Here is a 15,713-nt window from a genome sequence, read left to right on the forward strand (position 1 = left end):
TTCCTCTGAAAGGGCACGGCCGACTTCCTTCCCTGTCCTTCCCTAATCCGATGAGACCGATGACCTCGCTGTTTGGTCTCTTTCCCAAAAACCAACCAACCAGTCTTCTGTCTGCCACTCAGTGCCTCCTTTTAGTCATTTATCCTGGATTTATTTAACAGGAGGTTGTCGATTCACCTCAGTTGACTACAGCTGCGCACAAGGGAAGGCAGTGTTAAGCAATTAGTAACAGAGAATCTTAACTATGTGATACTGAGCAACAACTTTCACCAACAGAGAAAATGTTCCATATAGCATAATGTGCTTCCAATGGAACTAAAATCTAAATCATCATTATTCCACCCTGGACTTTCACTGGGACAGAGAGGCAAATCAGGCAGCTGATATTGTATTAACAGTAGCTAGTTTACTCACCATCACTCATAATAACAGAAACTACTGATATGTGAGCACATCCAACAGTAACAACTAGTTATGAAATACACTCACTAAATGACTCACTCTTTAAAAATAATTTCAATGGAATATTTGTGGAATTTTAATGTTACTTTGCAAGAACAATCTTCATACCCAGTAACAATTAACATTTGCACAACTGTAACAATAACTTTTTCTAGGGATACTACACAGCAGGATTTCAGAACTACAACTGTGGTTTTGTACTTTGAGCATTTCCAACTGAATAGGGCAATACCATACAATAACAGTTGTCAATCATGATGGCATTTTCCTCAGTTATAAAGTTAAGTTTGTGCTGATACCCAACTCTTATCCATTAGGTCATATGCTTCTGCAGCTGTCCTCTAACCTGTATGATCAGAAATTGGAAGCTGGGAGAATGTTGACAGACTGATCTACCAGTAAGTCAAGAAGTTAAGTTCGTGCAAAACCACCGAATGCCAACACCACAAAGGAAGAATGACGTGCCAACGTAGAACCGAAAAACAACTGTGAAATAGTTTTAAAACAAGTGGACAACACCAATGCACTGTTGCAGAATTTGATCCAGCAAGAAGACTCAAAATGCACGTTTTGACTGCTCTTGGGTTATTTGGGATACCCAAATTACACATAGTTGTTTACCGTATATGGCCATTAGTTACAGTAGAAATTCACTGGCCTACCTCTTGGCAAAAACTAACTCTGACTCTATGGTAGAGTCACAGAGAGTCCTTTGGCAAGGACTCTGCCCACATTGTTGCACTTCTGAAAGGTAAGTGTAGCTAGTCTGCAAACCCTAAGGTAAGGTTGGTGAAGTTATCAACAGCCTATAGGAATATGTGGCCCCTGATGCCTGTGAGCCCATGAATCACTCACTGTCTTGTGACCACTTACTTCAGGTGGAAAGGACAGTGTTCTGAACTGATTTTCAGTGTAGCTATGGGATTCCTGTTATCACCAGTTGCAGCAAGCATATTTATGGATGCATTTAAAAAATCAGCAATACAGCCCATATCATGATGTTCCAAATGCTTGCTTTGGCAAGCAGATGACATTTGTGAAATTTAAAACTTTCCCAGGAAATTAAATGTTTGAAGAGATTTCAGCAGACAGTACTCGATGGCTCACCTGAAGATGACTGGCAGGCATCCAGCTCAAATATCATGGAGTGAAGTTTATGACAACCGGCTACAATCCTGAAATCTCTTCAAACAAGATGTGACATTTGTTTCAAGTGGCCACACAGTGAATAGGAACTGCACAACTTCCACTACCATGTTAACCAAAAGCATTCTAATATCTCATACACAGAGGAAGCAGAAATTGAAAAGAGAAATGTACTACCTTTTCTTAATGTGGAAATGATAGTCCATTCACCGACAGAGTCTACAGGAACCAAGAGAACACACTGAATCACTGATGCAGCACACTTGGGGGCAAACTGCAGCAAATTCAACAGACTTTCATTGGACTGACTGTAACAACAAGTATAATACGTGGCATTATGACATCACAGAATAAATCTGGAAAGGATCAGGATGTAGATCAAAGGCACAGTACAGTGCTACTGTTTGTGGGTGATGCCAGTAAATGTGTGGGATAGATGCTCTACCAAGTGAGCATAATGCCAACCTACTGAAGTGGAAACAAAATTGGAAATGTACCAGGCTCTGTGAAGGACACTATCAATAGGCTGAAAAAGTCTGGATTATTAAGTTTCCTGAAGTGTAGAATAGTTTACACCAATAAGACTGAGTAGCCTATTAATCCCTGTCTAACAGAAAATTAAAGGCAAACATGGGTTGGACAACATAGTAAGCTAGCAGTGGACAATCATCATGAGTGTGGCAGTAAGTGAAGCAGATAATAATTAGTGTTTTCTTTGCCACCACTGGTTATTGTGGAAGCCAAATAATACATCACTGTAAAGGCTTGCCACTTTTCAGCAATACTAGGCATCAGCAATTAAAAATTACTTCCACTAATGGTTATCAGCTGCCACCTTCCCTCTCCTGCCATCCAATCAACTACATATTTCAATTCATATTCTTGATAGACTGAATATGATTAAGATGAAATCACACTTTATAAAATATGAAGCCCAAAAATTAATTCCCCAACATAAGCATGTTAAAATTATGTCACTGATTCACACTCACTTTACCTATTTGCCCTGTACCTCACAGATGGGTGTTTATTTCTTGGTGTCCATTTTTGTGCTTCAAAATACCTTTGTTTCCTGTGTGTATATACTGGTTCAAAAAGAGATTGAAGTTCATGCACAATGTGGAAGCATGAGTGTTAAATACTTGTTTCACCTTGTCAGTTCAGTTCACATAGTGGTGTTTGCTGGTAGGGAACTGTATTCTGTTTTTTTTATGGACAAAGTAAGCAACAAGCGAGTTGTGATTAGTTAACTCATTATATTTATATAAGTAACGGCAATAATTCGGCAGATGTAATGGTTTCCACACGCATTTGTCAGCCAGGCTCACAGGAGGAGAAAAAGTGGGGCACTTCTTTGCGAATCCTATGTTGAAACTAAACTGAAAGCTGAGGATGACATCACACCGAATACGCAGAATCATTCATGAGAAAGAGTGGGAAAACATATTTGCTTAACAGGCACCAAAGTTTTCTTTGGCACACAATGCGTTGTTATACAACTGTTTTCATTAATAATATATTTGTTTTATTTAAAAGCAATTTTCATCTAAATGCTGTCAAGTATTTTTAACTGCTGAGTGTTGAAAAAGACCCAGAAGCCATAAGACTTTTCTCTTTAACAATTTCTTCTGTATTATATAGAAATTCTTGAACAGAAGTAAGTGGTCAGTCAGAAACCTATATTTTAATTGTCTATACAATCTTTTGTTCCCGTGATATATTCCACACCATAAAGTTTATTGTGATATGATCTACAAAAAATAACTAACTATAGAAACACGAATTGCTTCTTACTGGGTCATACTGCTAATTACTAGTTAACAAGGCTGGAAGGAGGAAGTTTTCAGCTACTATTATTGTTTATAGGGCTAGTGTGATGTCTCTCAGACGAGTGCTGGACACATATATCATCTGTAAGCATTTTTAAACTAATGATACTCTTTACCACAGAACAAACTATGCACTGATTTGTTGACAAGGGGTGACAGTGTATGTGCTGATTTCCAAAATGCATCCTCCATCAGAGTATCATCATCATCATCATCATCATCATCATCATCATCATCATCATCGAGCAGATATACGAATGAAAGCCCAACTAAGGCGGCATAATTTGTTTATGGTGCCTGGAAATGGTACATGCACTCTGCATTTTTTCACAAGTGGTGTGTACATATACTGTAGATATATTGCTTGGAAGTTATTTGAGAATGGCACACTACAGGTTGGATCTATATCTATCCAACCCTTGCTGCAGAACTGGAGGCTATGAAAGAACAAAGGCTAGATGACACAAAGATGTAAACCACATCTTGTTTTTGTATGCTGAGTTTGACAAAGAAAGATTGGAATTTAGACTTTGATGAGTATAGGTTACCTCCTCCCTCAGACAGCATTTTCTCTTTTTCTTTCTATAGACAGTTGCCTGTATAAAGTGACTGTCAATTTTCTTAAGACTTCATGGGAACTTTGTAGGAATCATTTTCATTTATCAGTTATCACTAATTATCAATTTTAAGAAGTAGTGTGAATTCTTAACATAAATATGTCTAGTTTACTTACTATTGTATTTGTTAAACATTTATTGAAGGAAAAAACTGATGGCTTGAGCTTTCATTTCTGTTAATATGCACTTACGCATTTTCTCTGTACTCTATGTGAACATGTGTTCTCGATGGCTAAATAGAGTACAATCTCTGGAGGTCAAATAAACAAACATGCTGGACAACAATGGAACAAAACTGGACAAAGGTTTTTTGAATGAAACCACAGCAATTGCGTGAAATGATCCAGAAAACCACACAAGATTCAAACCAGACAGATCGAAATCCGATTTAACTATCTCCTTTCCCCACTTCTTTCAAACATATGCCCTGTGTCATCATAATCGTGCCACTTTGCTCAGACTGGTGGCAATGAAACAGTTCATATGAACACAACAAAAACATTTGAGCTCATTACTTTTAGCAGTAAATAGCTTCAGAGAGCAATGTGATTTTTTCTAACCTCTAACCAGCAGTTGAAGTAAAGGACATTGAAGCATCACACAACAAAGTAACACATGAAGCTATTTTCCATTGTTTATGGTGCCAGGAACTATTACAGGTGCTCTGCATTTTTTCACAAGTGATTTATGGTATGATATAGTGTTTTCTGTAGCTACATTGCTCGGAAGTTATTTGAGAATGACACTCATGTCCAGGCTTTCAGAACACGCTCATATCATGGTTCCATATAAAGCAAGTGTTGTGGTATTACAAAACTTAAAAAAATTCAGCAACTAAGAAACAAGAAAAGATTTACTGTTTTATTAAAGAGTATTCCTCCTATTCATTTTATTTTACAATTTTGTTCATTGTACCTCGAAGTTCAGAACTGGATCAGTTACAGAAGATACATCAGAATGGATAAGGAAGATGAATTTGCGAGTAACAGATTATAATTACAAATGGCTCACTGAAAACTGGAAAAGATACACTAATAAAATACGAATCATATGGAGACAAGTAAGCGTCAAGATGTGTTGCATTTGTAATGCGTAAGAAAATAGCTCCCTTACACATTACATTACATTAAAAAATAACAGGTGGAGATTTTACCAAGCAAAGTGCTATAAAATCTGTTTTATATTAACAAACAAGGAGTTTCTGTTATGAGGTATACCCGTGTACATATGAGGCTCTGCTATTAAATTATTAATAATGCATACAAATCACACTGCACTGTCATACTTCCAGACAAGTTCTCAACACAAATCAAAGTTTACTTATATTTTATTAAACATGAGTAGTACATAAGACAAATCATCACATTCAAGTTTCAGTAAGAACAACACACCAGTCATTTGAACAACAAAGTTTATGTTGTTGTCTCATTATGACTTTCAATTTGGAAAATTTAACTGCTGCAACATATGCTCCAGTATGAATGATCACAGGAAAACAAAATTTAACAGCTATGTTCTTGTGATACAGTTTGTTTTTTAAATATGCCTACAATGTTAGTTGCAACAGCACATCACAATCCTCCTTGTACTGATCACAAGTCTCTGGCAAACTTAGGGAGTTCCAACATTCTCCAAGTTCACTGTATCCCACATCTGCATAAGCCTGGCTCCTACTACAGGCGTTTAGTAGGTATTGGGAGACCAAGGCCAAAGTTAAATGCTCAGCTGAGATCCATTAGATTTGATTCTTGAGCAGGACCTGATGAATCCTTTTGAATTGATTCAAATATTGACAACAGTTCAGGATTTCCTTTAATTTGTGTAACAAAATCTGTTAGGTGTGGATTTTTATCTGTAATCACAAAATAAAAAATATGTACTTTGTGGATCAAGTTACACAAATATATGCATTTACTTATTAACTGTCACTAATTAAGACTAGGATAATGGAAAGTTTTTTCATGGAATATAAAAAGTAGAGAGAGTAAACAACTCGCCAAATAGTTGAGTTGCTGAGTCATCAATAGACACAAACAAGACTGGGAATATTACTACTATTCATTCTGGGTCTCTCATGTGCCTCTCAACCACTCACTCGATGCTTATACTATTCACTGAGTAGTTGCCTTTACTCTTTCCATAATTTTTAATTAAACAGTATATTACTTCTTTATTCGCATGTTTAGCAACCCAGTACAAAAAATCACACAATTCAATTTATTTCACAAATGATCAGAATGGGTACTCCAAGACAATTAAGAATAAAATACAATTGATTTATGCCACTAACTCAGCCATAATAAGGAACCTACTTTATTTTCAGTCTTACTACCTCACTGATTACTGGCAGGAGCACTTCAAGCATAAATGTATTAGCAAAAACATGTTATTCCAGAAAAGCTCTTTTTCAATTTTGATGTTGTATGGTATCAAATATTAACAATTACCGAGCAAAATTACTGTGTTATATTTGATGGGACCACAACGTGTGCTCCCAAAATGAATGAAAAGAATGACCACTGCACCTATCAGCAATTTTAGTGCATTCTTGATACTAGACAGGTGACAGTCAATCAAGTTTTACACAAGGAGAGATTGCTGCTTGCCATATAGCGGAGATATGCACAACAAAAAGACTTAAAGAAGTAAGCTTTTGGCCAATAGGCCTTCTTCCAAATTAAACATATATACACACACACATTCATGCAAACACTGCTCACACCCCCCATAACTATTATCTCTGGCTGGGGAGATCAGAGTCTGGCCTTGGCAACCACAGACAGTGGTTGTGTTTGAGAGTTGTGTTTGTGTATGAGTATGTTTAATTCTGAAGAAGCTTACTTGTTTAACAGCTTCTCTGTCATGCCTATCTGCGACTCAGCATCTCAACTACATGGTGAGTAGCAATCTATTCTTTTCATAATACCTTCATTATTCCATACTTTACCAAGCAAAGTGCTATAAAATCTGTTTTATATTAACAATATTTTCCACATAAGAATTTTTACGTCAAGAAGATTTGTTATTGAAGTTCAGTATTAGACATTCTGGCAAGAGAAGATAGGCAGACTTCCATCCACTCAAGTCCAAATCAACTTTGAACACCTGCACCCACCTTAAGCTCAGATAACATGCAAGATGTTATTTTCTTCTCATTCCCAAAGTGAAATAAATCATTTGATTTTGAGTCTCTGAAAAAACAGTACTTACAAGGAACTTCAAAGGTGGCCTACACCAGCACCTTTTAACAAAGGGACAACACCTACTTGCCGTCATTGATTTTATCCTACTCTATGGTATATGCAGGGCTTTGCCAGAAAAGAAAGTGACATATGTGGGAGCTCCAGATGACCGATCTTTCTGAAATAATAGCAGTTTTGACACAGGTCAGGTGAGGCATGGGTCACATATGTTAGCATAGTTGCCAGGCAGCATGTAGTGCAGCAGAAAGAGTAGAGGACAGTAAACCAATGGTCATGGGGTAGAGTCCCTAAGCAGAAACTGTTTTTTTATTTTAAATATTTATATTATTTACATGGCAAATAAAGGAGAACAATGCTCAATATTGTGTTTATTAATATGTTCGCATTAAAGACATGAAAAGCGTAGGCAAAGCAAAATCTGGAATTTCCAAAAAAAGGATTCCACTTAAAGTGCCCACAATGGCTCTGCTAGTAACTTTCCAAGACAGGATTGTAGTTAAAGCAAACAAGACTGTGTCCCATTAGTCTCAATTTGCCCTTTGAACAGCCCTCGGAAGCTGCGTGGTACGGTAGGTTGACGGTCGAGACAGAAAAAGGTATCAACCCAAGATGACTGTATCAAAATATATTCCATTGTACATCATCAGCTATCCTCGCCAATATCTGGCAAAATGATGTGTTACTCGTGGTTTGCTGCCAAACTATGTGATAAGGGAGAGCCTTTTATGAATGTAAATCAAGTTTGTTTCTCTAAAGAAACTTTAAAACAACCATGTCATTGCATAAACAGTGTTCACAACATGTCAAGATTCCAAGACAATTACTGCTTCCCCTGTTCTTACAATGAATATTATCCAACCATGTGTAAGTCATCAACTGTACAATAATAAAAACACACAATTTTACTTGCAAAGTTCTCGTGTGCACCTTAAGGCCCTTCCTGCAAATTCATTTAGAATCACAATTTTTTCTTCATCCTCCTTTTTCATGCGTTTTATGAAAATATTAATAAAGATAATATACTGAGTATTATCTGCTGTGTAAATAACATAAAAAATTGAAAATTAAAAAAGTTTCTGCTTAGGAACTTGACCCCATGACCATTTGTTTACCACCCTCTACTATTTCTGCTGTGCGCTGCCCCACACAACTACACAAACATAAATGGCTCATGCCTCATCAACTTGCAGCAGATACAGATATGCTTCTTTTAAGTAACTGCTTGGCCACCTAACTCCCACTTTCAGCAATCATTTCTGGCCAAGCCCTGCATATACCATACATTTGGATGAAATTGGTGATGACAAGTTGGCACAGCCTCTTTGTAAGACAGTTGAATGGACACACCACTACCTACATCTTTAATCACAGTACTTTCAAAGGACGTAGATGTGTGTCTTGGAATAGGAGGCATTCGAGCTTTTTTTCTATGGACTTAAAGTCACTCTGATAAACAGCAGAAGCAACAGTCTAAACTAGAATAATCATCAATTTCCAAAGGAAGAACAAAGCACTCTTAAAATTACTCACAATGCATGTGACAAATGCACTGCATGTCACCACAGACACAACAATACGCTGAATATTGTCACTGGATCAAACTGTTTACGAGATTTGCGGCAAGTAAACCGGCTTCATCTATTGTCCCACTTAAGTAGCAACAGTGGCTAGTTTTCAAGGAATTTTAAGATTCTAACCATTCTAAGTTGTTAGTTCTAATTACCCACATAATAACAAGACTGAAGTTTATGCATACTCCAATAAATAATATATGCACAAATGGGGAGAGGCATGGGGAAAGGCATGGGGAGAGGCATGGGGTGGAGAGTTTTTTATTTGAAAAATAATTCCTTTATGATTACAATGGTATCCTCCATTTGTACATATCCGTCAAAGTTCTTTTACTGTCGTCTATTGAAATTTTTTTTATAATCTGCAGAATTTTTTTTTTTCTTCTTCCAAAAATGCCAATCCAGAAAAGATTTTTTCTGTTCATTAGTACCATGTAGTACTATATTATCTGTAAAGAAGAGCTTCCACTTTTAAGTTGGACAGGTTTTCTTTTAAAAAATTATTTTTTTTAACTTTCAAGGGCAATGTACGTCTTTAATGAAGTTGTTTCTTAGTAATTTCCTTGTTACAATGTTTATTTCTATTGTCTTTGTTGCAGTTATTTCTAATCACTTTCTCTGTTGCCACCATTTCTTTTCACTTTCATTGCTGCAGATATTTCTTACACTTTGTTGTAGTTTCCTGTCAGTTGCTTTGTTGCGGTTGTTCATTGCAGGTTTCTGTATTCTAGTTGTTCAGTGCTAATTTGTTTACTGAAGAGGCTTCTAAGAAACCTGAGACATCCAGTGAGTTCTGTGTTTTCGTGAGGAATTTGCCAGTTGACACAGTTGCAGTGTGTTTTGTGAAAAGGGATGTTTGAAATGTCTTCCGACTGGGGTCACAGGAGAGTGAATTGTGCCGACGATTTGCACATCCATACAAGAGTGATATGTAAGACAAACCAAAAAACAGACTTTGTTCAGACTGGGCATATTTTGCATCAGAGGAATTAAATACCCTGAATCAGTCAACTACAGAGGTAGAGGGTTAGTCCTATTATGAAACCGTGGTCAGTAAAGTCGAGTCATAAGCTCTATGCATCAAGAAAGAGAAGAGAAATTACTGAAGCTATGGATGAATACACTATAGTAAAACTGACCACACTCTTTAAAGTACAAATTCCATCTTCAGAAGAAAATGAACCAAAGCATTCTTGCACCTCTTGCCAGGAATTTTTCACAAATATTGCTTCAGCTGTTGAATATTGTGCATCCTACAGTGAAAAGGTGCAAATTTTTAACTATTATTTCAGAGATATTTAAAAAAAAAAAAAAAAGGAGAGAGAGAGAGAGAGAGAGAGAGAGAGAGAGAGAGAGAGAGAGAGAGAGAGAGAGAACCATGTTCCATCAGTATCAAAGTACATAGTAGACAAATCAAGAAATGTGAGGTCTGTAAAAGGAGTCTTTGGAAGGCCAGATCCCTATCACAGTCATCCTATAGAAGCAGCTCAATTTCAAATAGTGCAGTCATTTTATCTGGAAGATAAATGGGACTGTTCTCGCCAGAGTGCCAACAAAAAAGACACTATAACTGTATCAGTTGAAGGTCAAAAAGTTGTGAAAGCGAAGAGGTACATGAGTCGCAGTATTAAAGAAACATTTTGCAGTTTGTAAGAGCAGCTATACAACTTCACATATTGGAAGGTCAAAATTTTATGCACTAAGACATAAGTGCGTAGTTCCACACCCACCTAAAGATGTCTGCTGTGTGTGTGTGTGTGTACTCCACGAATTTTGAACTCGTGCGTGATAAAGTCATTAGTCAGGGTGTATACATGGACAAGGAAAAAAAATTCCCCGATTTTTCCCAGATTTCCCCGTTAAAAATACACTTTCTCCCGGGTGACAGTATATTTACCCTTATCAGTCCTTTGAATGGTTATGGTTTTATACATGGTTGTACAATTTCCCGGCACTTCAGAAAAACAAAACTCTGGGAAAAAGATACGTTTTGAAAATATCTTTGCTGTGCAGCAACATGTATGCTGTGTATTTTCGTATTACGAAAGTATACAATGGAATTCCACCAAACACTGCAAGTTACTTCCCGAATCATTGAAATCGAGATATCGATGTGCTTTTGTAAGCTGTTCATAACTCATGTCACCTGATCTCGCCAGCAGATGACAGCGGATATTCAGAGCATAGGACACGCGATGTAGTCAGCCAACAGCAACATCACTAGTAAGTAGCACGAACACATAAACAGGGAAAGTTAATAGTTTAAATTAATATACATAGTGTTGCTACAAGAAAAGAAAAAAGCTTTCACATATGATATTGGTCTCAAGCTGCAAAAGAAGCTAAGCTTTTGCATATACTGTTGATTTTTTTTGCGCATGTTACACTTTAAGATATATCACACAAATGTGCCAGTAAAATTTTTAGTAATGACATAAATGTCTGATCTTCTGGGTTCGAAATTCTTCTAAATGGCTCGTCAACAAAGAGTCGATTTTTAAACGAGAGTCAAACATTCTGTGATTTAATAAATTCATGCTACATTCTTGCACATAGTTTAACTTACGTAGAAGGATATTTACTCTGAAAGTAATGCTTTTCAAACCACCATTCGCAATATTTTCCCGAGACCTGTTAGAAATAGGTTCGTTTCAGCAGTTGCCAGAGAGCGCAGATAATAGGTGACACCGCGCTTGGGTGGCTATCGTGACGTAGGAAGCCCGTATGTACATACGTGTAAAACATTGAAAGATCATATATTATGTCATTCAAGGAACAAGACATCAGAAGATACTGCAAGAGCACCGGAATTTTGTGAACCATATTAAAATGTGCACATTTAAAGTGTATACTTAAAGGGCACATTCGAATGTCCAGATTCCCAATGAAGCAGACCTCGACCTGATATTAAGCTTTTCAGTGTGGTTTTCGAGATGTAAATTTTCTTGGAGCACCAGTACTGTATTATATCATGTTTGGTTCTTTATTATGCCATAATGCCATACGTGCAAGAAAATGAAAACGTGTACTTGAAATGCAGTGAACAGTTGAAACTAGCCAGTACTGTGGAATTAAACATTTTGTTTCGAATACAATGACTCCCTCTGCAGAAAAGGTTAACAAAAGTCAAATCTCTTTATCAAACAGACAAAAATAACTTCATTGTTCCGCAAGGCGATTAACGCCTGACTGTAAGGTGAAAATTAAATAAAATCTGAAACTAATGACATATTTAAGCCTTCCGTAATTATGTGAATGGGTTTTAATTCACTTGAGAGCTCCCAGCCACAGATATCCGTTTTGTTTTCATTTGACATGAGCGTAAATGAAGGGGAAACACCAAAATCACTAAATGTATACACGGGTCACGTGGAGACTATCCACTAAAACTCAGACAGCTCTGCGCATCAGCCCCGGACCTACGACATTTGCGAACCGGGTCAATACTAAAAAAAATAAATCGAATTTTCAAAATACGTTCATCCTGTGGCTGACATCCTTCTGAAAAGTCTGAAACATAAAACATACGTGTTCGAGGAAATGTAAGACATATTATTTGGTCTCAAGTATGCCAAAGTGCAGTGCCACGACTATTCATAAAGCATTTTTCTACCGCACGTCCAAACTATATTCAGGAGTGTGGAAATTGAAATGTCCTGTGGTGGCTCTCCTTCTCCCACTCGACCGGTTTGACAGCCGGCCCCTCTTTAAAAAAAAAACTCACAATTAATAGGAGGATGGGATTCTTTGTAATCGAGAGAACAAGAACTCTTCAGAAAATCTGAACTCTTTATTGCCTATTAGTTAATAACTTGCTGTTTTGTGTGACATAAAATTAAATATAGGATATATAAAACCAATACTGACATGAGTTAAGCAAGAAATTATACATTTCTTCAAACATTACCTCCTAGCATTTTTTTCTCTCTAATCTTGCTACAGCTTTATATGGTGTGCTTTCTTTTCTGCAAAAGGATCTATTACCTCAAAGTTCGTCAATGTTCTGCTACACGAAAAATCAAAATGTCGTTACCTAATACTGAAAAAGCTGTTAATACAAATAATACCCAAGACTGGTGTGGTTTCTCGATCTGATTACGTCTATTTTGTCCCTGTGTACTAGATAAAACAAAATAGGCCTTTCTAATATGGCAGCAATTTTGTAACACGCCAAATAAACGAGACTGTTTTGGCAAAAATGGCCATTTTTATAACACGAAAGAATATAATCCACAAAGTACCAATATCAAATGCCTATTAGGCCTACTACAAGCAAAAAGCTTTATGTTAGGAAATAGTTTCATATTTCATTCATACGCACCAGCTTCTCAAGCATGAGATCGAAAAGTAGTATTACGAAATTTTTATATAAATTTGGACTCGTCTTTTTCTTCCATTATTTGTGTGATGTCCCCGTTTCTTCTGCTTCCTCGTTGTAACAAACAATCTTGTCATCACCAATTCTGTAGCTATTGCTGCCACTGTCAAAATTTGTTCGCCGATTAACTTCACTAACCCTACCAGATCACAGGTTTAGTTATCCCGTGATTATTTTCCGGTTAGGCGTTATTACACGTTCGAACAACACGTTTTCCGCGTTACTTCCAGAATAGAACTTACGCGGCTGCTAGCCGGGGACTGTACTACTGGTCCTTGCTAGTGTAGCGATCTGGCCAAAAATTTTCTGTCAAAATTTCATTTTCTTGGATACACCTGGAAGATACGTAATCTTTCTCACCTGTTATACCTGTCAGTCATTTATTTCCATTCTGGTAGTCTGAATCTATGGATTTCGCTAGTAATTATAACAATGCTGGTCATTCGCAAACCCAATCAACCACATAATCAGACAGCGATTGGCATTCATCAGTTCGGCTTTATTCCCTCAGCTCGTATAGCCCCATCCCCTTTTGTCTGCGGAAAGTTTATTTCTAGATGTGACGAGGATTCTCCTGACACAGACATCATGTACACTATGCATGCATTCCAGAGTCAACTTATGATTCATTCAGATATCACCTTAAAATGTGTTCCAAAATGTTCAAAAACTAAGACAGAAGTGTTTCAAAATCATATGAATAATCGATAGACAAACGTGTGCTGGATGCTATGTGCTTTGTGAAACAAGTTTTTTTCCTCAAGAATATGAATTCCGCGCCCCCTTTTCCCGGTAGAGTGGAGGCAATTTGTTGTTATGAAGCACTGCACAGTCTTCCTAAAGCCTTTGACACATTTTCAATTGGCAGACGCTTACAAGAGCACTGTGTGTTGTCGTTGTATATGGTGCATTTCCTTTGCAATTTCAATTATTTTCGTTTTTTTCTCTCGTTTATGTTGTATTGTTGAAGCATTATTCTGCAGTAGTGGGCTACAGTAATATCCTTTGTTAGAGTATCGGTTCTTACTAGTCAAAATTATAAAAATCTAACTGAAAACTAAAACAACGAAAAATTCCCAGAATTCTAAAAATATCCCGGTTTTCTCCCGGATGAAAAAAATTCCCAGGTTTTTCCCGGATCTCCCGGTTGTCCCGGGTCGTATACACCCTGATAGTAGTCTGTGGCATAAAGCGAGAGACTTCTTTGTTTCAAGAATATGGCGACTGCCCTGGAAACGGAGGACTGTCTGTACAGACACTTGGCCTGGAAGACGTAGCAGATAACTCTGCAGAAGTTACGTATGCGACATGGGACAAAAATAAACTTATTAAGAAAACTGTTGCCTTTGACTGTTTCATTGATGAACTTAGTAAATGGTCAGTGAAAGCAGTAACACACCAGTATCTGAAGAAATTGCAACAACAGCACATTGCAGAAGTGAAAGGGTGTGTAAAGGCTGAAGAACTATATTTAGTACTTCACTGTGATTTTGCTGAGAACTAGTCTTAATTCTCCCACAAGAAGTACAAGAGTATCATTGGAGTAATGACCAGGTTTCCATTTTTACAGAAGTGACATATTTTCACATCGAGATCACAAGCATTGCAGTTACAAGTAATGACTCAGCACATGCTTTGCCAGTAATGCACAAAATTCTAGCACATGCTTTGCCAGTAATGCACAAAATTCTTAACTGTAAACATGGGCAGAGAAGATCATCTTTATTTCTGATGGTGCTCCTAGTCATTTTAAAAATCGTTACCAGCTGTTTGAATTGAGTAAGTCACTTGTGCCACCTGACTGGGTATACATTGCTACCGGTCATGGGAAGGGGCCTTGTGATGGTATAGGAGGCCCCCTGAAGCACCATGCTACAAAACATAATCTTTTCAGACCAAATACAGATGCGACTCAGAATGCTGAGGATTTCACGAGAGTCGTGAAATCTTAAATATCCACAGCCCTCATTCTTTTGTCCAACAAAGAAATCTAAGAATTCTGTGAGCAGAAAAAAGAATGGGTCCAAACAAAGTACTCCTGTGAAAGGAATTCAGAAGAAACATTTTTGGACTCAAAGTGATGGGCGAACTCATATTGCATGTGTGTTAAAGAGCAAGAAAGAAGAAATTTCGTTCGTTCAGCCAACACCTCAGAAGCAGCACGCTAATATTCAGATTCACAACCTGAGAAGGGGGATGTTTGTAGCGTGTGTGTATGACTGACTGGTGGATTGCAGAGATTATTGACACCAGTTATCAGTTAAATAAAATTGTAGTGAACTTTACGCTGCCACATCGACCAGCTGCTGGATACAGGTTTTCAGCTGAAAGACAGCAACCATACCATCAGTGCTCATTTCCTGTTCACAATGTTTTTAAGACTGTAAGTTCTCAAGTTCCTATTGCTTCAACAGGAAGACATCACTCTATATTAAATGAAGATACTGAAGCAGTGGACACATTTTTAGTTCATTGACTGGTTAATTCCAGTGCAAAACGTAGTGCAC

The 15,713-nt window shown here is 37.3% G+C and overlaps 1 protein-coding gene across 1 annotated transcript in view; it reads right to left on the bottom strand.

The window, feature by feature from the left end:
- Nucleotides 1-4,889: 4,889 nt before the first annotated feature.
- LOC124595975 (cullin-associated NEDD8-dissociated protein 1) overlaps nucleotides 4,890-15,713 on the bottom strand; it is a 159,454-nt gene continuing 148,630 nt past the window's right edge. Inside the window, exon 22 of the mRNA XM_047134918.1 lies at nucleotides 4,890-5,906. Coding sequence (XP_046990874.1) covers nucleotides 5,776-5,906 — 131 coding nt within the window. The 3' untranslated portion in view covers nucleotides 4,890-5,775. The remainder of the gene's footprint in view (nucleotides 5,907-15,713) is intronic.

Source organism: Schistocerca americana, chromosome 2, assembly GCF_021461395.2.
Source record: "Schistocerca americana isolate TAMUIC-IGC-003095 chromosome 2, iqSchAmer2.1, whole genome shotgun sequence".
Lineage (NCBI taxonomy): Eukaryota > Metazoa > Arthropoda > Insecta > Orthoptera > Acrididae > Schistocerca > Schistocerca americana.